The sequence below is a fragment of the Acanthisitta chloris genome, unplaced genomic scaffold, assembly GCF_000695815.1.
Source record: "Acanthisitta chloris isolate BGI_N310 unplaced genomic scaffold, ASM69581v1 scaffold8040, whole genome shotgun sequence".
NCBI lineage: Eukaryota > Metazoa > Chordata > Aves > Passeriformes > Acanthisittidae > Acanthisitta > Acanthisitta chloris.
Window position 1 is genome coordinate 266,594 of NW_008649907.1, and position 22,088 is coordinate 288,681.

At 36.1% G+C, this 22,088-nt stretch overlaps 1 protein-coding gene across 2 annotated transcripts in view; it reads left to right on the forward strand.

Moving 5' to 3' along the window:
* The window catches only part of SOX6 (SRY (sex determining region Y)-box 6), a 230,192-nt gene that overhangs the window by 203,346 nt on the left and 4,758 nt on the right, over positions 1-22,088 (forward strand). The window contains exons 12-13 of one of the 2 annotated variants that reach the window (XM_009077468.1): positions 15,389-15,622; positions 18,505-18,721. In XM_009077468.1, coding sequence (XP_009075716.1) covers positions 15,389-15,622; positions 18,505-18,721 — 451 coding nt within the window. The remainder of the gene's footprint in view (positions 1-15,388; positions 15,623-18,504; positions 18,722-22,088) is intronic. The other variant, XM_009077536.1, reaches the window with a different exon arrangement.

Sequence of the window (22,088 nt, forward strand, 5' to 3'; positions counted from 1 at the left end):
GATTTCTTTTTTTTCTAGAAAAAAATAATCAGGAGATACTTGGACTTTCAAAAGTACTTGTTGACTAATCAGTTATTTATAGACTCCTTTATAAAGGAACTTCCACTCAGCAGCAATGTCTCATATTTCAACGTGCTGAAGAATATTTTTATGTCAGTTGGGGTGAAAAGTTGCAGCAGAATACTAACAGATACACAGTTACTGGTTTAGATGGCATCAAGTCCCCGATGACATACATGTTTTAACCAATTTCCTTCAATTCATCCATTCTCTTTCTAGAGTCCTTGATTTAGTATTTGATACACCTCATGGTACTGACAGCCCCTCTGATACTGGATAGTGCAGAATGCAGCTTTGACATATGTAACCCAAGCTACAGTGATTTGTGCCAGTTTAAGGACAGTGTACATGTCTTTCTAGAGCTAGTGGGGCAGTTTGAGGCATGGTGCATTGCCACATGAGAAATCTGAGTTCATGAATGGATTCAGATTTCCAGATTTTGTTTCGCAGCCAGGAGATATCTCTGGAAGAGAAATGCTGGATGCATACTTCTGATGATCTGAAAAAAAAGCAGTGGCAGGGGTTCAAAACTGAGCTGCTGATTTGTCCTTCTAGTTGTAGACAAGGTGAATTTAGATATTACCTGTATATAAGGAAAAGACATTTAAAAATATCACCCAGATTTTGCTCCTTAGTTTTGGCAAGCTGGCTAAGAGATGTCACTTCCAGCCTGACATCATTTACAGTGGAAGTCCATTGAAAACTGCTGCAGAAATATCACAGTTAAACTGTAGTCTCCAATATACTGTACCATGCTACAGACTCTATCCATCTTCTAATTATCATGAAACTTTTACAGCTCTTTCTAGGTTTGTCAATGTTTTTTGTGCGTGTTGCGATTATTTTGTACGTCTGTTTCGGCATTGGGTTACTAAGAAACTTGAGAACTTGCTCTTAAGAATCATGGAATCATTTAGGTTGAGAAAGACCCTTAAGGTCATAAAGTTGAAGCCAGCACTGCCAAGTCCACCACTAATCCATGTCCTTAAGTGCCATATCTACATATTTTAAATACCTCAAGGGATAGTGGCTCAACCACTTCCCTGGCCAGTCTGTTCTGATGCTTGACAACTCTTTTGGTGGAGAAATTTCCCTATATCCAATCTAAGCCTCCCCTGGCACAACTTGAGGCCATTTCTTCTTGTTCTATTGCTTGTTCCTTGTGGAAAAAAATTACTGACTCCCACCTCTCTGCAACCTCCTTTCAGGTAGCTGTAGACAGGACTAAGATCACCCCTCAACCTCCTTTGCCACAGGTTAAACAACCCCAGCTGTCTCAGCTGATTCTCATTGGGCTTGCACTCTTGATCCTTCACCAGCTTTGTGTCTCCCTTTGGCCTCTTGTAAGAGCACCTAGTTGCATTTTATTGTGTTGCCACAGTCACAATCTGAGCTGAATGTCAAAGGTTCCTAATAGGCACTGTCATATTCTTTAAAGTCTTAGTGTGTTTCACACCTTCCTTTCTGTTCTGTCATTGTTACTTAAAATCTTTTTTTTCCTGTATTTTTAGATACCATTTGAATTAGGTTGCTGTAGACATCTTTAGATAATATTTATATGTTTTGTTGTGTGCTTTTATGCAAATAACACAGTCAAATAGAGAATAAAGATTTCTGAAGTGACATATTGATGGTCAACTTTTGCTGCCCTGTCTTTCCTCATCAGAAATACATCTGGATCTCTGAGGCCCAAGTGCAGTTGTGACAGAGTGAGTGTATGGCTGTTAGATCTGCCAGAGGGTTTTACTAGCATCACCAGAATTTTTGAACTTCAGAATTATGAAATTCACTACATTTAGAGAAGATATATCAACAATTTGTAGAAGGCTTTATTAAAGGGGTGGGGGTTGGGGGAGTAGGGGTGAGGCAGCAGTGTAGCAGATTCATTCCTGCATTAAGGACTCCAAATTTAGTCCCACTGCTGGATATCAATAGGGGGAAGAACAGTTTGGGCTGTATTCTGATCCACCAACTGATCTAAACCAAGGGGACTGTGGAAGTGCAGTTCCACTCCATGCCTACCTGCACACCTGCATTTCCATATGAAACCAAGGTGTGCAGGGACTTGGTACATATCTGTCCATCCCAACTGGGATTCAGAATAGACTGAATCTGAGAAGTGCTTCTGATTGCCATAGGTTTGACACAGCCTTTAAGGTTCAAGTAATTTGTTACAAGACATATCAGCAGACTTCTGTTTTATGGAATGTCTTTGTAATAGTATCTAGCAATGCTTTCTGTCTACTCCTTGTATCTCTTCTATAACATATGGCAGTGATCTAATTTTGACAGGATCAGAGTCATGTTTTCCTGTAATTTAAGGAGTGTTTGTGGTACTGGCTCATTGATCAGAAGCTGAAACTACATATAGATGTATTTTTTTAATTACAAATTATAAGACAAATCTTGAAATTCTTTAAGCTTAGCAATTAGACAAATATGAAATACTGTAGAATTATTTTTTTTAACTTGTTGTCCCTGCCCAGTGTATGAAAACTTTTTTAAGATTAATGGCAACTAGGTGTACTTTTGGAGATGATCTAGCATGTGAAGTTGTCTTCAAAGCTTGTGTTACTCATTATGAGCTAACAGTCATCTGAATGGAGGCCTGAAAATCATTAGCAAGAGTTTTATATTAAATATGACATAAACCAACATTTCTATTACTTTTTTAGCCACCAGAAGGACTCGGCTAACTATATTAAAAGTCATGCTCAAACTGTATTCAAAACATTGCCACAGACTCTGACATCATTGAGGAATAATCCACAACTATTACACTTATATCATTACCTGAAATCCCAGTTGTCGTGTTAAAATATATGATACATTTGCAGCTAGCAAGATTCAAAAGCATGATTTGAGAGCCTCATAAACATTTGATGACTGGTATGCAAAATTATAAACAGCCAATTATAGAACTAAACAAGGATGGGGTTTTTTTCCCCCCCCAAAACCTTATCATTTTCAAGGAAACATCATTCTTTCTGTAGGCAGCTTCATAATTTTGAACATTTGAGATTGTCAGTACAGCTAACTGCATGGGAAATCCAAGGCAGCTTTGAATCTAGCTTTAGCTAAAACCATTCTTGAACATGACTGACATATATCAACTGACCAAAATGTGTAGAGTGTAGTCTGGAGCCATAGGTAACCCCTGTTTAAATTCCAGATGGAGGAACCTGTACAATACTAAAATATTTCATCTACTAAATGCTAAATTACTTAGTCCTCAGTTACTGAGAATGTTGGATGATGTGAATATGGGTTTATTTTTGATACAAGCTCTGAAAAAGATTTTCCTTTCACAGATGCTCACTTTTGGGTGATAGTGCCGCTTCTTTTGAATTGTATAATGTGCTCTATGTTTATGGATATTTCTGTTTTTGTGGTTGTGGTCAAATGCTTTGGAAATTTGTAGGAAGTGTGTTAAGATTTTGGTTTTCAGTAGATAAAAATCTTCAGAATAAACCAAACCTGCCTGTTGGCAATTACTGATTTTACCTTAGCTCAGGTTGCAGTGTGGTTTCCTTCAACAGTCGTATTCAGAGATTCAAATTCCATCAAGACCTGATCTTCATTCCTGCCAAAGAATTGGATCTGTTAAAATATAGTTTTCTTGACTGGATCCTGGGCTCAGGGCAAAAACATCTGAATGTTATTTTTTTGCCACTACCTCACTGTGTAATTTTGTAAAAGAGAACTTCTGTGTCCTGTTTTCCCAAGTGAAAAGTAAGATGCATTGTGAATATTAGTTCATTTTTATCATGCAAATGGAAAGAGATGAAAATGCTGTATTAGTACTTAACATTTAGTTCATGTTCATTCATGTTCATATATGAGAATCAGGGCCTTGTGAGTTAATTATTTAGCCTTAGAGTTTGCCATTTGGGATAATCTGCAAAAGGAGTTCTGCATCTTGTTTTGATGTTTTCATTCACATTTTTCACATGGTAGTTTTAATTCTGTAGAGCTTGTCTTTAGCACTTGCTGCTTCTTCCTTGCCACCGTGTCTTTAGCATGGACCGTGGTTCTGAGGATAGCTACATGTCTACTAGTTTAGAGAGAAACTAGCAGGGATGTACCTATACCCAGAACTATTATAGATAGAAACTAGCCTTCTAGTTTAGATAGAAACAATTTTAAATAATGTGTTGGGATCTGTGTGTCTACTTTATCTGTATTTATTTGTCCTTGTATTAGACTAATGAGACTTTTCAAAATGTCCCAGAGGATAACCCTTGCTGTGAAACCTAGTTGTCAAGTCAGTCATTAGAGTCCTGATGGGATTGGCACCAGCCCATCTCCTTAAATTCTTTGATTTAGTGCCTGAGTCCTCCTTAGTGCCTGTGTCCTCCCTTTTGCTGCTTGATTTACAGTCCCTTACTCAGTCTCTCACTGCTTACTTCAAGTCTCTAATTTGTAAATTCCTCAGGTTAAAGATTGTGGTTTTCTATATTCCAGGTCACTGATTACATAGCTTTAAGTCTTATCTGTTTGTTCCTGGTATCTTTGACCATGCTCCAAATAGGCTGAATGCAAGTCAGTTGCAAGCTGGATAACCTTTGATAATTGACTGGTTCCAATAGTAAACCATAGCTTGATCTTATTAATTCTAGTTCAGATATAGACATTTTTTTGATCTGAACCTGATTTTGGACCTGAACCTAGCCTTGGAGGAGGACAAGCTCACCTTATCTTTTAAAAGAACATATTTCAATTCATCAGTAAGCTTAAAAATCCAGTTCTGCAGCATTTCAGGTGATGAATTTGTTGACCAACATACAAAGTCTGTGAATAGCTCAATATTTGCAGCAATTAACACATGCTATCTTTCTACATCCATAAAATTAGCCCTTCCCATTCATATTTAACTTAGGCTATTCACATTGCAAAGAGTGATGTAGTACAACCAGAGAGTCTACCTGTCCAAATGCAAGGGAAATTAAATGACAAAGAAAGACATTTTACCCAATTGCCAGAACATGGTTAAAAAAGTGAATGCTTGCAACGGCATCAGCAGATGTGAATGTAGTATCATGTGGAAGAGAGGAATGAGTTAACTGAGGAAAGACAGGGAGTCTGCAGTGTAGTAGGTAGATGGGAGAAACAGGAGAAAGTGGAGCTACAAAAGGAGCACAAGGCTGAGGAGAAACTGCCACCAATTCCTGTCCATCTGTCAAAGTGCCATTTTCTGCCTCCCTGGCAATAGAGCAGACATCATGACAAGTGCCTGGGTTTTGCAAATCTATTAGATAAGAACAGATCAATGCTTTACTAAAGGAGTACCTCTACCATGTGCTCAAAGCCTCAACAATCTCATATATACCCAGTAGTAAATAATTGCTAATCAAAAGGGTACTTTTTATACTTCAAAAAAGGTTGACTTTGAGCAGCTAGAGAAGCAGGTGAAAGAGAACCATATATTTGCAGGCAGATCAGCCTTGGCAGGCTGCCAACATGATCCAAACCTGTGAGGTAACTTGTTTAACACCCTCCTATGCAGAGGTGTAAACGTCAGGTAGTACTTGCATGATAAAGCATTACCTACTTTTCTGACAGTTCTTCATAAATACTGGAGGAAAGAATGCCTCTCCACACCAGTATTTGTCGCACATAAATATTTGTAATAGTTGCTATGGCAGTTGAGGGAGGAAAGATGAAAATCAGAAAACAGTGAAAGCTGTCTGAAAACAAAGAAATGTTTCCAGAGAGAATGCAGGAAGCTCAAGTACTGCAATTTTTATTCCCCTGAATTCTTGTTGTAGTTCTTTTATTTAAAAAAAAACAAAACAACAAAACTAAAAATCCCATAATTGTATCTTTATTATTTAAGGATAAAATAACTTATTATCTTTGTTAATTAGACCAGATGCTAAAAGGTGGCCTTCATTAATAGTAGTTGCCATTTTTGACGTCCATGAATCTGATTGTGCCTGAAACTTGAGTGATATTCTTATATTTTTCAGAGTAACTTGTAACAGATCAGAAATCTGGGATAAAGTACTTAGGCACAGTATTTCAGTTGTGCTGGATGAGATTCAGTGCTTCAGCCCTGGAGTAACTCAACACCTGCAGATGGGATAGGCATAAGATGTCTTTAGAACCACCCCATCACTTTTCTGATGTCAACCACTTCATGCATCTCATTGTTGCCAGCATCCCCATGACATTTTAGAGGGGGAACTGAAAAATCTGAGCTGTGAGTGTGGGGACAGATCTTTCCATGGCATTGGAACTTATTCCTCTCAAGACACTAATATTTAACATATAATATGCTTCTCACTTTCAGAATAACAAATCTGGATGGACTCCACAAGTGTTAACTTCTGGGTTTCAACTGTCTTACTAACTTTTCCCTGCTGCTAAGTATAAGGATGTCTCATTTGGTGTTTCCAAGCTGCAGTAATTGATTCTTATTTCTAAAAATGATATTTAGAATTTCTCATGTTGTACAATCAACCACTCTTAAAATGTCCTGAGTTTTACATAGGGGTTCCTAATAGCACAGTTATGTCTAAGGACTTGTCACACTTTCCATTATATAGTAAAACATTATTTTCTTGAATTCAGAAGGCAGCTGTAAAAAGCAACTGTGGGTTGCAGTTTTACACAGAAAATCTTTGCCCATGAGAAAATTATTGTCACAAATGCTGAAAGCATCAGTCAGTTTGAGTAGCTATTTTTAGGTGGACTGAGTAAAAAATTAAATATAGTAGTTCAGTGGTTTAAAACATTTTTTCACACTCATGTATAGCCACCAGGTGTAAAACACCCCGTAGTCCTGATTGTTAGTTCTGCACATTTCTTGGTGTTGCTCCAATATCACAAAAGGAACTTGAAGCCCTGTAAAACAGTGTATAATTTCCAGGCACAATTGAATTTTCAGCTGATGGAAAAAGCCACGATTATATTGTAGTACATGGAGGAGGGAGGACTCTTGCCCTTCTTCCTTATATCCTTGAGCACAGGGAGTGCAGCAGAAGTATGAATAAATTAAGGAAAGAACATCATAAATTCTGGCTAAGCATGAGCAATTGATACAGATTCAGACAAGTCCTCTTTGTACAATGGTCTAGTTTTCTAGGTCTATACTATGCACCATTTTCTTCTTCAAGAACTCTCAGCAATAGAAGAGTGTTAAGTAAATCTGCCTTCCCTATAGATATGCTGGGTGCCTAACCTAGTGTCTAGTGCAGAAGTTGCTAGCAAGAAGACACTATTTTCTTAATTTGTTCTGTTACAGAATCAGTCATCCAAAATGTGTGTGGGGGGGAGGATTACATTGTCTTCACAGATTCTGCAAATATTAAAGGATTATGTATTCAGTTTGGCAGGGGTAGTTTCACAGGAATTTTAAAAAAAAAAGTGATTTGTAAATTTTCATGTAAATTCTTCTTTCATGGCATGTCCTTCATTTCTTATCCAAACCAGATAAGTATGGTAATCTATTGGGACATGCCATTGCCCTGTTTTAAAAAACATTTTCCAGGTATTACTTGTTATGATGCTGCTTTTGCTTCTCTCTCCTTATGATATATTATTTACTAATTATATTATCAATTATTGTAATATCAACACCCCATGTGAAAGAAGAAATTGCACATGTGTATCCTAGCCCTAGGTCCTTGCCATCTAATTACTGTTATGATATGACAAGTAAGAACAGCAAACACTGGATGGAAGGAATTAGTTATATTGATAGAAAGAATGATGTTGTGTCATTATCAAAGTGACAAATTATTGAAAATTGAAGGCAGGAAATGGGTCACTAAAGCAGTGATTACAACACATATTAAAATCTTTTGCAAAGTATTCTGCATTTCATTAATATCATGTAATTTGAGGGAGATGGTTTTGTAAACCCATTGTTAAATATAGTTCCTTTTACAAACCACATTGTACTTAAGCTTTTAAAATTCATTGTTTTGCTAAAATCCAGGAAAGCAAACAAAGAACAGTGTTCAACCACACCTTGAGCAATTTATCCATCAAACATGGAAGTCTGACTGCCTTCTTTCTCTGTGCTGAATTCCTGTCTGTCATTTCTCCATCTTAAAACAAAACAAAGCATTGACTGAAATATGAATGGATCATGTCTTATGGCCCTTGTTTAGGCAGGATGTTTTTTCAACAAAAAACTGTTAGGGATGACTGAAGACTGCAGAATTAATCCCTGTGTTTTGAATCAGTACTGTTTTTTTGGGATGTTCTAGGTGACATGTCATGAGAAATTTGAAATGATGTCAGTAAAGCTGTTACTCTTATGGAAACATTTTTATATTAAATAGATTAGTGCATTCCTCTTTGTATTGTTTTGACTTTGAATATGATTAATATAGTCACAATAATTGGTTAGCTCTTAGAACAGTTTTTTCTGAAAAATCAGATAAAATCTATAGATATTGTCAGATACATAACAGTAATTATTAGTATTATTTCTCTCGGGCTGGTCTGTTTTGTCCATGGTTTTGTATTCTGTGAGCCTCTATCTTCCTCAACTGAGTATGAAAAAAATATCAAAGGGAAACAACAACAGTGTTTGTGGGAATGTTGGTTGTTATTAGATATAATGACTGGCAGTCCCTTACTTCTGGCATCATTACTTAGGCTGAATAACTTTCATGTGTTTCAGATTTCTTTTCTATCAATAATATCTATGTCAGAATGGGGTTGTTAGCATTTAATTAATTATCTGTGAAGGATCTTGAAGTCTGCAAGTGGCACATGATTGAAAAATCTGATGACACTCGAACACCTCCCCAAATTTATAGTAGAGGCTGCTTCTTCATCCTAATTTCTATATAGATATTTCATAGATCTTCACAGAGTAACTTCTTATGCTCCCGAGTTAGAGCACATGTGGGACTATGTCAGCCACTGAGAGCTTAAGTCAGACCTTAAGCACTAATTAATTCAGTCAATATTCCATGTAATTTAAAGCTTTATTATATTGTTTTAGTTGTATTCCATGCCAAATTTCCATGAGGGTTGGTTCTGCCATAAAATGTGGTCAAGAAATCTAAACTGTTTGTGTAAGCCATCAAGAAAGTAGCTGCATTTAGCAGTTTTAATTCATTTCAATAATACAGAATTGGGCATGGCTGGATGTGGAGCACGGATGTGCTAGGAACTTATTTAGAAGCATTGTTTTGGTATTTAATATGTCCCAACTAACAATTCAGCTTCAAACACTGTTGAGTGAACTGCTACCACTGATGAAGCTGAGAAGAGTTGCTTTGATTTCACATGCAGAAGACATTTCACTATTAATTCTAGCTTTAGACTTTCAAACAGGGAAAGATGTATAGGCAGGTTGTGAGGATGGCTGTGAGAACTGGTGCTGTGTTTTAATTGAGATTAAGAATTTTGCTTGCATATGTAAAACAAATGTACTAAAAAAGTAAACTCACTGCCACCAAAACTGAAAACAAGGCACTTTGGAAAATATATGCTGATATATAACTGGCTAGAATTTCCTTCATTTTGCAAAGCCACGAGCCACATGCATCAGCTCACCACAAAGTCATTAGGTCTTTTTAAACTCAGATGAAAAACATTAACAAATACCACAAAAGGCTTTAGTATGGCCCCTTTGTTCATTCACATATGGCAGTTTATAACTCCTGCACCACTTGGGTTGTGTGTTTGTTTAAGCTGCCTCCATCAGGCCAGCCCTGAAAGAACAAAAGACATCTTGAGCGATCCTAAGCAGGAAATGGGCTAATCTAAACATGGCTTGTGACACTATAAGTAGAATAGAAAGGGGAGGGATTGATTAGTCATTAATGTCCAATTGACTCCATATGGATGTTGCAATAATAAGGCCTTTTCAGTGCAGTAGCAGAGTTATTGAATTAGAGGTTTATGTTTCCTCAGAGCTGACCTTAGGGAATTCCCCTTTGGTTCTTCTTGTTGATGTTTTAAAGAGAATGGAGTCTCTCAACAGGAAAAATAGAAGTCTTATCATAACCAAGTGTTGCTTGGATGTAGCTAATCTGTGCTACAGGATATTCCCACCTCTTAGTATTTACTTAGCACATTTCAGAACCTTTACAGGTGAAAAATTTTAGAGGCCATTTAAATATTCCAGTATTTTGTGAATCGCTTGTGGCTTTTTCAGTTTTCCTCCCCTTTCACTCACTGGCATGCAGCCTGTAAGAATCATTTAGTGCTCAAATTCCAGCTGAATAATATTTGTTTAGCTTTTGGAATGAAAGCATCTTGACAAACAGAACATTTGTGTCACTGTGTGACCACAGGCACCTCTGTCCCAAAGCTAGTCATGTTTCCAAATGGGTATCAGTTTTGTCAGTGATGACAAGACATGCCAGTAATGACAACAGTTCACGGGTTACCCATTTATGTTGTCTCTGTTGCTGATAATAAAGAATGAGGTTGGGGATGAAGAAGTAAGAGGCAGGCAAGGGGCAAAACAGATAAATGTTGTATTAAAATTGCTACCTGTCACTTAGTTTACAATGAAATAGTAGTAGTAGTAATTTTTTAACTTTCTCCAAATTGAATATTGAACTTGATAACGTAGTAATTTTTTAACTTGCTCCAAATTGAATATTGAACTTGATAACTCAAAATATCAGTTAAATATTTACTCCTGCGTTGTAAACTTGCCAAGTCTTCTCTTTTCTTGTTCTTTACATATTCTACTCTTGCGTTGTAAACTTGCCAAATCTTCTCTTTTCTTGTTCTTTACATATTTGCATTTTTCTATTTGATTTTAAATATTACTGTATCATTCACAAAGGCTGCATTTGTCTCTGCACAGATTAAGAGCAGGATAGGGGACTGCTAAGCTGGTTTTTCACGTTCCCTGTTTTTATGGCATTTCCATGTTTATGAGTAAGCCATCTCTTACAGTAAAAGAGTGAGTCCTGTTTGCATGTTTATTAGGTTCTGGTATCTGCAATGCAAGCTGCTAGAAGTGCTGGTTGTATTACCACAGACAGGGCCAGATATTTCAGAGGTCACAATCAGTCTTTTCCAAAGGAGACAAATATGTCATCTCAGCTTAACGAATAACTGATGATAGGAGATTTGCTAATAACCACTAGGAACCTAGAAAGATTGTCCTTATTTATACATATCCTATCTTGGTATATGTCCAAGGAAGATGATCTGTAGTATATTCTCTAGAGTAGCCAAAGATTCATTATCTGGTGGCAGTCATAGGAAATGTATCACTTCAGACATGAATCAATGGCCGTAGTGTGAAGAGTAATTAAGGAGTAACAGAGTGACTGATAAAAATCTCTTTCTTTTTGCTGTCACTTCTTTTCTCTTTCTTTCCTCATCTTTTTCTCACCCTTTTTTTTCCTCCTTTCTATCTTTTATTATTGTTTGTGTTCTGGTAACATGTGAAGGCCCAGTCTGAGGTTTTGTTCTAGATGATGTGTAAAGTGGAAGTTAAAACCACATCTAGTTAAAGACAGTAGGATTAACCCTAATGTGTCGAACATTTCAGGGAACATGCTAAGAGATGATGCCTCTCCTAATATTATTTTCATTATTAAATGTAAGAGACTCAGATAGAGTCAGGAATAAATACATAAGCAATATAACAGTTGTTATTGTATGTTTCTTAACATTTACTTCACATGAAAATGTTTATCTTTCCCGCTGATGATCGGATTCTTTTATCACTCTAATGCTATCTGATTAGAGAGCAATCAGTCTCTTTAGCAACAAAAACATTGTTTGAAATTATTTTGATGAAGCTGAAACACTTTTAAATTCATTCTGTGGTGTTCTTTACCTCAGTATTGTCCCTAGAATCTAGTCTGGAATTCAGCTTTCACAGAGAAGTTGGCTGCCATATATCGACAAAAAGTGATCATTTTCCTTTAATCTGTTTTTAGTTTTAAATTATCAAAGTCACGACAAGTTGAGCAAATGCAAAGGATCTAGGAAGTGAGGCAGCACATACACTTAGAAGCTAAAAGTGTCACTCTGGGGACAGCCTCTGTCTTTAGGCCGAAGTGCAGACTTCTTTGTCAACTAAGCCACTAGGGCAGTCAAACTGTACTGCGTTTGCAATAATTTTAAATTCTGACCAAGGACTTAATTCTGAAAATAAAACCCTCATCCCATGACTGCAGTATGAACAGTAACTGGCAGAGAGAGCATTATTGCCATAAAGAGAGTTACCAACTTCATCCTGTCATCTCACCCTTCATTGGTATTGCACTTCCATTTTGTCTGTTATTTTGGGTTTATTGATTATCAGACAGTCCTGAAAGATGTAAAACACCTACTTCTTTGCAGTTGTATAGATATATTTTCTCTGAAAATTTCAGGTGTTTCTTTCAGCCTTTGTCAGTACTAACTATAATTATCACAATAGTAGAAAAACCCGTACTTCATTAAACCTGTTGAAATTGTTTATATAGGGCACAATGCTGTCAAAAGATCTTTTTGATTGACAGGATGAAGTACCTAACAACAAATAGTTTGAAAGCTTGTTTTAATGTGTTTGGACTTGTAAGACCTCACTGAGCATTTGTGTGTTTGTATCATTAGCGCCTCATTTGTAAGCTAAACAGGTACTGAGACTTTTTGGCTCTCCATGTAGAATCACATCCTACATGAACTATTTTATTGTAATGCTTTATATGCTGGATATAATTCCATATTTCTGAGACAGAAGAGCATTGAGATTATATTACCCTAGTTATCTTCAGAAATTCATTTTGCAAATGTTTTTGTGATGGTCTATAGGTCAATTTATAAATATTCCCCCAGAGATTGTGCAGCAAGAACACCAGCCCTTTGGCTGCTTTTTTCAAGTCCTTCAAGTATGGACTTGTTTAAAACAGATGCAGATAAAGTATCTTAACCTTCTTAGGATGATTATAATTGATTACTCCAAATAAGAATTGGTTTCTAACATAACCTTTCTCTGAAAACAGATAATTTGTGTTTTGAGTTTTTTAAACTTGTTTGTTTGGTTGTTTTTTGTTTGCTTGGGTTTTTTTCATTCTATCTAAATTATATACAGATTAAAAGACAGTTTATAATCTGGATCCCAGTGGAACTACTCTTCACCTGCATTAGGACAGAAAAGTCAGACGAAAATTCTGTTAGCAAGGGCTAAAGACAAACTCCTCCTTAGCCATAGTGAATATGGAAAAGTAATAGATAGAAAGACATCATATTGATTCAAATACGTTCTCATTCCTTTGCTGTGAGTACAGTAACTGAATAGCAAATGACAACTTCTGCATCAATAATAATTTAATTTTTTGTCACCAACTTACTAATGGCCCACATGCCAGTTACAAATTTTAATAGTATTATTTTAAAAGATAGAACAACTGTTACACATTATATTTGATTTTTCTCAAATTATGTAGCTCTTTGTCTCAATAAATATTCCAATGTTGACTTACTATGTTTGTAACATGTTCACATTTCACAATAAATATATCCTCTCTCAAAAGATGGTATCTTTGACATGCCTGTGGTCCAAGCCTTCAGACAACAATGAACAAGGCATCATCAACCACTCACACCCCTAAATCTGTCCCACCTGTGGGTTGCTCAGCAAAACTACTGTTCCCTTTGCAATAAAAGTCTGACTGCAGCCTCCTGTAAATGCAGAACACCTGTAGCATAGTACTTAACTTAGAATAGTATTAAAATAGTTTTGTATCTCACATTTGCCACAAACCTGTCTTCTTTTATGTGCATGCATGTTAGTATACAAATTGCCAAATTGGTGTCAGTTGTAAAGTAATGGCATTGGAGACATCATAAATTACCTCAGTGATCCTCAGGAGAAGACACTGCTGTATGCGAATGAGTGTTTTGCTCTCAGGGTAATGTATGTCTTCATCTGGCCCAGTAGTCAGCATATTGCCCTGTGTTGATGGATATAGTCAGCTTGAAACTACACTACATTTCACTGCACAATAAACATGGCTGTCAACACCATATAAAGCAAAATCAATTTATCCTGTATGGTCAGTGCGTTTTAAATGAAATTAATGTACTGTGGACCTGGTGGCAAAAAGGTAGTGTATTAGTTATGCATCCTCTATTTTAGGACTTTTTTTTCATGCAAATGTATTTCCTATATAGAATTTTTTAAAATGTATACATAGCATATATACATTTCACACTGAATTAGGAAAATAAATTTTTGCCGAGCTGAAAACTTGTGAGTCAATCACTGGAATCAGTAAAACTGCAGTGTTTTACTTAGTGTAACAATTAATCTTATATTATTTGGCAAATAGATCCATGTTGAGAGCTGTAATAGTGTACAAAAAAAAAGAGGTCTATCGCTGTGCTAATTTGTTGTCAGGTATCTTGCTTTTTCAGGGTACTGAATTATATGAACAGTTTGATGAGGTCTAAGACTAAGTATGTCACTCTTCCACTGTAAACCATTTTTGCCTCTAAAAACATATGTTATTATCAAAATTGCAGAAGTTTTTTGCAGTAAAATCATGCCTTTGTTATCTGTTTCTCCTATATTAACTAGTTCTATACCTCACATTCAGCTCTGTAAACTCTAAACCCCCACGAAGCTTTGCTGTTTGTAGTCAAGAAACAGGGCTGGATGCATTAAAAAAAACAGTTAAGGTTTGCATGTACAAGTTGAATTGATGGCAGGTAAAGACAGGACACTGGGGTACATTAAAACTCGGCAAACGTGGAGCTGGAGTCTCCCATTCTGGAAGGTCCAGGATGCTGTGCATGTCCCTGGTGGAGGCAGACAGTTTTATTACATATATGTGATTGAATGCTCTAAGGCATATCTAAAATTCAAGCAAAGCAGATGCAATTTTAAAATGTTTGACTCCAAATATAATCGGATCCATACAACTAGCAGCATGTACCTGGTGTAATATATAACTTATTTTATGAAATGTTTGGCATGTGCTTCACTGCTCAAGCAGAAAAGTCATTGTAAATGATTTCTGTGAAGAGTTCTACCTCTGTTTGGATTCTCAAGTGTAACTTTTATTTGAGTTTTGTTAAGCATTCAGCGCATGTAGCTCATGTTAAAGTCCCAAACAGAAACTTTATCAAATCTTAAGTGGAGAAACATCAGTGCAATTTGTTTCCTCACTTTGATGTTGGGTCATCTCAGATGGATGAGCCTGACCAGTTGCACTGATGATGGGTCAGCTCAGATGGATGAGCCTGACCAGTTGCACTGAAACCACTGGTTAGCCTCTCTGTGTGTGTCTCTCTCGCTGAAAGAGCAAAAGAGGCTAAAATAAGCACAGCACTGAAAGCACTTGCATAATCCACGTAATAATGTTTTGCATCCATCTTGTTTCTTCCTGCCCTGACGTTACAGGGAGTAAAGCAGTGAATGGCTCTGCCGCTAAACTACAGCAGTATTATTGTTGGCCAACAGGAGGTGCCACGGTGGCTGAAGCCCGGGTGTACCGGGACTCGCGGGGCCGTGCCAGCAGCGAGCCCCACATCAAGCGGCCGATGAATGCCTTCATGGTCTGGGCCAAGGACGAGCGCCGGAAAATCCTCCAGGCTTTCCCCGACATGCACAACTCCAACATCAGCAAAATCCTAGGTAAGTGCAAGGCAATGGACAACAAGTCGTAATGGTGACTGAACCGAAATGGAAGGATGCTCTGAAGGCTCTGCTATAGTAGTGCCAACTGGCAGAGGTTGGGGGTTCTGGGAGATGTGGAAAGCTGAGGCTATTTAGATTGATGACATGGGTTAGTTACTTCCAATTGGACAAGCAGCTTAAAAGGGCACACAGTGATAGGACCAGGGGAAATGGCTTCGAAGTGAAAGAGGGCAGGTTTAGATTAGATATTAGGAAAAAATCTTTCCTGCAAGGGTGGGGAGGCACTGGAACATCTTGCCCAGAGAACAAGGGTGAGGAGGCCCTGAACATCTTGCCCAAAGAAGCTGTGGATGCCCCATCTCTGGGAGTGTTCTAGGCCAGATGTGATGGAGCTTCGGTGGAAGGTGTCCCTGATTATAGCAGGAGGGTTGGAACTAGATGATCTTTAAGGTCCCTTCCAACCTGAACTATTCTATGATTCTATGAACTTCTCTAATTTTATGACATTTTTCGGGGTGGGGGAGATTTTCACTGAAATTGGAATTACTAAAATTTATACAAATGAAGACTCAAGGGTTGTTTTCATTTTCATTCTCTTCCTTTTCCCTTTTTGCCCCTTCCCTAATGCTTTTTGTTCTCAACAAGCAGTCACAATATGCTTTATAATCTAGCTGCATTCAAAAGGAATGTTTTGTATATCTGTTGCACCTGAACTACAAATCACCTGAATGCAAAATGATACTTGCTAAAGTAAATACTGGGAAAAAGTTAATAAACTACAAAATGAAAATCTAAGGTTTATGTCAGACAGTGCAGTATCAAACAAAGAAACCTGGCACAGTGTAAGAGACCTGTACCTGCATATTCTCTGGTTCAAAATGTTGCAATGTTCAAAAGGCTAACTTCTAGCATCATACAATTAAATTATTGCTTAGGTAAGAGACACTGTAGTTAATATTTACTTTGTGTAGATTGGGACAATCGGGAAATATACCATGGTTTATGTTTTGCCACTGTGCAAATAAATTGACTCATTTTTGAGAAATTTTGATTTGCTTTTTAAGACCCCTCCAGAGAATTAGAAACATACGTGAGAATGAGTGGTGAAATGTTAAAACTTATATTTGCTTTCTGAGTCTTTGAAGTGAAAGACAGATTCCAAATGTAACTTGTAATAAATAAAAGTAAAAATCAAGTTTCCTCTGCAATAATTTTATTGTAAACTCTGAATTCGAGTACATTCTTAGCAAAGTTTGTTGCATGTTACTTCAATCAGAGGCAAGAATACATAGAAATAAATGTTACTTTGTCCTAAAACTTCCAAAATCTTACTTAGTAGTTCTCATATTTTTGTCTACCATATAAGTAAGTTATATGAATAGCCTTTCAGTTTTGTATAAAACCTGCACTGTTTCAGTGTTGGCAGCTGTAGGGAATCTATATTATTTGTGTGCATTCTGTGAAAAAAAAACTATTAGGAGCATAGGAACTGTATTCATTAAAATGTAAACTTCCAGCATAAATATTTCAGAAGTGCCAGCAATTGAGTGTTTGTTAACCATGGAATTAACCTGTCAGTATCTGCTCTGCCACAAATAAGTCTATGTCCATATAATAACTGTGCAACTTTTCCAGGACAATGAGAAAAAAGACTGAAATATTAGAACTGACAGAGAGTATTGCTGGCTACGGATAATATTTATACAACTTTTCCATTTGTTGATGTATGAAAAATGTTGGTAAAAGAATAGCTTCCACCCACGTTTACCACAGCTGTAATCATTTTATTCATCTAAAAGACACCAAAAAGCTATTTTCTGCAGTTTTTATTCCCTGTAAAAAATATCCCGTCTCTATTCAAGTGTTTAGATAGCTCCTTATAAACAATACAAGAGATCTGAATAATTTTTCCTCTTCCTGTGTACACTTTGTTAATTTTTAAACTTTTTTATTGGTGCAGCTTTCAATGAGAGTTTACAGTACCTGAATTGGTGTATGTAATTACAATGTGCTTTCTGTTTTACTACTTCCTGTATACACTTTGTTAATTTTTAGACTTTTTTATTGGTGCAGCTTTCGATGAGAGTTTACAGTACCTGAATTTGTGTACGTAATTACAATGTGCTTTCTGTTTTACTTTTTCTTTTTTTAATGCAAGTTTGTGAAATGTAACTTTCTCAATTCAGTTCTGTGTATTTATTACATCTGGACAGAAGATAATATGCATAATAGGATTTAAAATATGGTAAGGTGTCAATATTATGCCAAGCTATTATGCCAAGATTATTAATCAGAAGGTTAGTAAATTTAAGATACACAGACAGCAATAGATTGTTGATAATTATGCTGAATCTATAAGCTTTGATACTGTTTTCCTGCTACATAGCAAGGTATTAATACCTATTAGTAGGAGTGTATAAACCAAATCCTCATAAAAATACCAAAGAAGCATGTGTTCCTAGGCAATGTGTTAGGCATTTAACAGTAAAAGTGTGGCTGTAGACCTTCCATAACCATCATACTGTGTGTGGTAACACAAAGGTATGGAATTATTCATAGATTAATGCTCGTATTGTAAAAAAAACACAGTTCATTTTGCAGCATGAGGCTGAGATTTTGAGACTTAACTAACGGTTTTAAGTGCACCTATTTAATAGAGATTTACGTATGTTTGGTCTGCAGTAATATCTGAAAGCCAAGGTTCTTTTAAGGTGTTTCGGGTTGTGCAAGTCAATATATGTGCAGACTGATGTAAATTCCAAACAATTTATTTAATTGCCTTAAAAATTGTTTATTAAGATGAGAAGGAATGTTGAAATGTGTGTGTGTAAAGCTAAACCTCCTTTACTTGAGCACTCACTAATGCTTTGTGTTAATAGGATCTCGCTGGAAGTCCATGTCAAATCAAGAGAAACAACCTTATTATGAAGAGCAGGCACGACTAAGTAAAATCCACCTAGAAAAGTATCCTAATTACAAATACAAACCTCGACCAAAACGTACCTGCATTGTTGATGGAAAGAAATTGCGTATTGGTGAATACAAACAACTGATGAGGTCTCGAAGACAGGAGATGAGGCAGTTTTTTACTGTAGGGTGAGTACAATTGTTGTAATTGTTTTCAAAGACAGAGCATGCTTTTTGAAACCAAATTGACTTATCTGTTTAAGTCACTGACTAATGTCATTTAGAAGGTAAGGATTTGAACCAATAAAACCTTATTAAAAACATAAGATGGAATACGGAGCTATCAGCTTGCCACTGAATGCTGATTATGGGACTGATTGTGGAATTCTTTAAAGTCAAAAGAAGTTGTTTCCCATTAACCTGAAAGGTTTGAGTCATGTCTTTTGTGAGTTATTAGTAAGCTAATCCATTCTGAGTTAGTAATGACTCCAGGATCATTTCCTAAATTAAGAAAAGAACAAAGAGAAAAACACAAGAGATTATTCTCATGTAGAATAAGGAGTCAGGAGAGTGGAGAAAGGGAATGGAGTAATAGAAATTGCATTAGGAACAAAGATGAATGAATTATATCATAGCATGAGGCTATTAGGAATTTTATTATATATAGAACTGTGGAAAAATATTTTTTTAAATACAAATTTTAGGAAGAGCCTTCTGAGTAGTGCGTAGATAGACTGGGTAGATTTACAGCTTAGAATATATGGCTCAAAAAGATCCTGTCACAGTTTTAAAAACATTGTGTGTGTTTTTAGTGATATTTCCTTTAGTGTTCAGCAGAGAAAGCAGCAGTATGAAAGATCTACAGGCTAAATATATCAAAAGTCCAGTGAAACAACTGCACCATAACTGATTTTTCTCTCCTGGTTTTTTTTATGAATTAATCTGTGATGCTCAGTGCTCTAACACAATGTTTCTGGTGATTTACAGAGTCTAAAAGCTATCTCCAGTGCCAGCCTTTCCAAATTCACAATGTTCTGCTTATTTCTCTAATCACAATAGTCTCCTTTTGTTGGGTACTTCACTACCAGATAATTGACCTTGACGTCGATTATGTGCCCTCATTTTTGGCTTGGGATGCAGAACTCCTGTTGCAGTCAATTATTTTGTGGTACAGCCTGCAACAATGTGGGCTCTTTCTTCAAGCAGTAAATAGAAGTGGTTTTGATATCTTGAAATAGCCTTCCAGTCTATAGTTATGACATTGTTTTTTATTCTTCAGTCTAAGAGAAATTGTTTACTAATAGGCTTCCATCAAAATTGCACAGAAAACTCTAAATAGAAATCTCAATTTATACAGCACATCGCAAATTATATTCAGATTGAAGGAGTGAAATTCGAGTTTATGTCTTCCAAAGCAGATTGACAGGCCAAATCACATCTAGACAAGAAATGCCAAAACAGCAGTGTGAACAATTTTATAATTGTTTGCTAATTCAAAACAGTATTAAGCAGTAGCATTTTGCACATTAAAAGTGGTGGCTAAATAGGGAGGTGAATATGGAGGATGGATTTAAGAAACTTCTAAAATATATATGAAAGCTATTTAAAATTAAACTGCTGGAGCAACCTTTGTCATATATGAAACTGTACGATCACAAAGACCATGAGATTGTAATAATTTTCTTGGAAGGATTGGTTCTAATTCTGTTTATGCTAAGCCTGCTTCACCATGATCTATCCATGTTGAAGAAGCTTAAACTAAGAGTAAATTACCTTTGTGTACTTACATATTGATGCAGTGGATTTTACTGGAAACAATGACTTTTAGTTATGCAAGTGATGAAAAAGGGAGTATGAAGTAAAGGTGAAATGAGATCCATGATGCTGTTCAATGTGAATAGAGATTTTGGTACTGAGGAATCACAGGGTGTGATTTTTAAAAAATTATTTTGTGCTTTTCTGTAACTTCCCACTGTTGCCCAAAATTCCCCTTTCCCTTAAAAAATTGAAAGCAAAATTATTGGAAGACACCAATCTAAATTGCTGAAAAAAATAGACTTAAAAAGCTTTTTAGAACTGAAACATAAAACATGGAATCATTTGTCTCAGCAGAATAGTTTACTGAGTAATAAAAAGCAACATTTCATCCAAATCAGATTAGAACTAAGTGAACACAGTAACTGAGCCCATCAACTTCTTAAACTTACTCTTCACTGTGTTTAACATAAATATCACATAAAGCATCAGCTGGAACAATTTTCCTAACTGACCTCACACACCCATCATTTTCCACTGTTTTGATGGAACAGCATAAATCGTCCTTCAGAACTGTAGACAGAAGAGATACAGTTTCCTTTTCAGAATGAAATAGGAGACAAATGTGGTTTTTCGGATTGAATATACTCTGTGTTTATAGTAAATATTCAGTGTAAGATAGGGAACAAAAGTACAAAATAGACTCCAATGAAATGTGCCAAGTGCTTCATACTGCTTGAAGTACTACAGTTGGTTTTTTTCTTTTTTGTTTAAAGAATAAACCAATTAAGTTAGGAATGGGTATGCCAAAACATCAACAAAATATTATCACAGAATAAAAAGATAAATAGGAGACGTGTGAAGAGTAAGATAGACCTTCGTAACAGGTGGTTAGGGGAAAGTGTAAATAGCAAGAAAAATTATATTTTTGCATCTTTGTATTTGTAGCTTTCTTTTACCAAATGTACACTTATGGCTTAAGCAATCCAGTAAAGGCTAGTTCCTGTCAGATTCCCTTAGGCAAGTCATTGGCCAACATAGAATAGTTCTGCTATTGAGTACATCTGAAACCTCCCACCACAAACATGGAGTTTCACACTGCTTGGATTTTTATGATGCAAAAAGTTCATACTACTTACTTCAGTGAGCTGCAATCTGATAAATATTGGTAAGATGAACAAAAGTTGTTTAAAGACTCTCAATATAAAAACTACCCAGGCCTTCAAATCAAATAGATTATTAAGATAGTGAATGGCCAGATTCTGTTCTGATTTATGCAGAAAAACTTCCAAAGAATTGAATGAGAGTGAAGATTTCTTGGAATAAATTGGGCAGGAAGTTAATGTTTTGAGATAAGTGTTATATATTTGATAGACCATCACAAAACTCTAGGAACTACCAAGTATTTTAAAGAACAGAGTGGAACTTAAAATGTGCATAGGCTTTCTATTGCATCCCTACATGAATGAATTTTGTTCCAAATGAGGCATATAATATACAGAAATAATTCATGTTTAATGCACAGTATATTAAAAAATTGCTGGTTTCAATCTAGTGGAAGCTGAAGCTGAAGCCAGCTATGTCTTTAAAATAATTGAGTTATTTTTAATAGCAAAATTATTAATGGAAGTTGTGAATGATAACTTCAGCATTAGTTAATCCCTGAACAGACTTCAAGTGATTTACAATTTATCTTCTATAGCAGTTTTTTATAACGCATAAATAAATGTGAACTAACAAATGGATCATACATAAACCATAAATTCCGACATTTTAAGTTAAGAGTCTGTCTTTTGTTGCC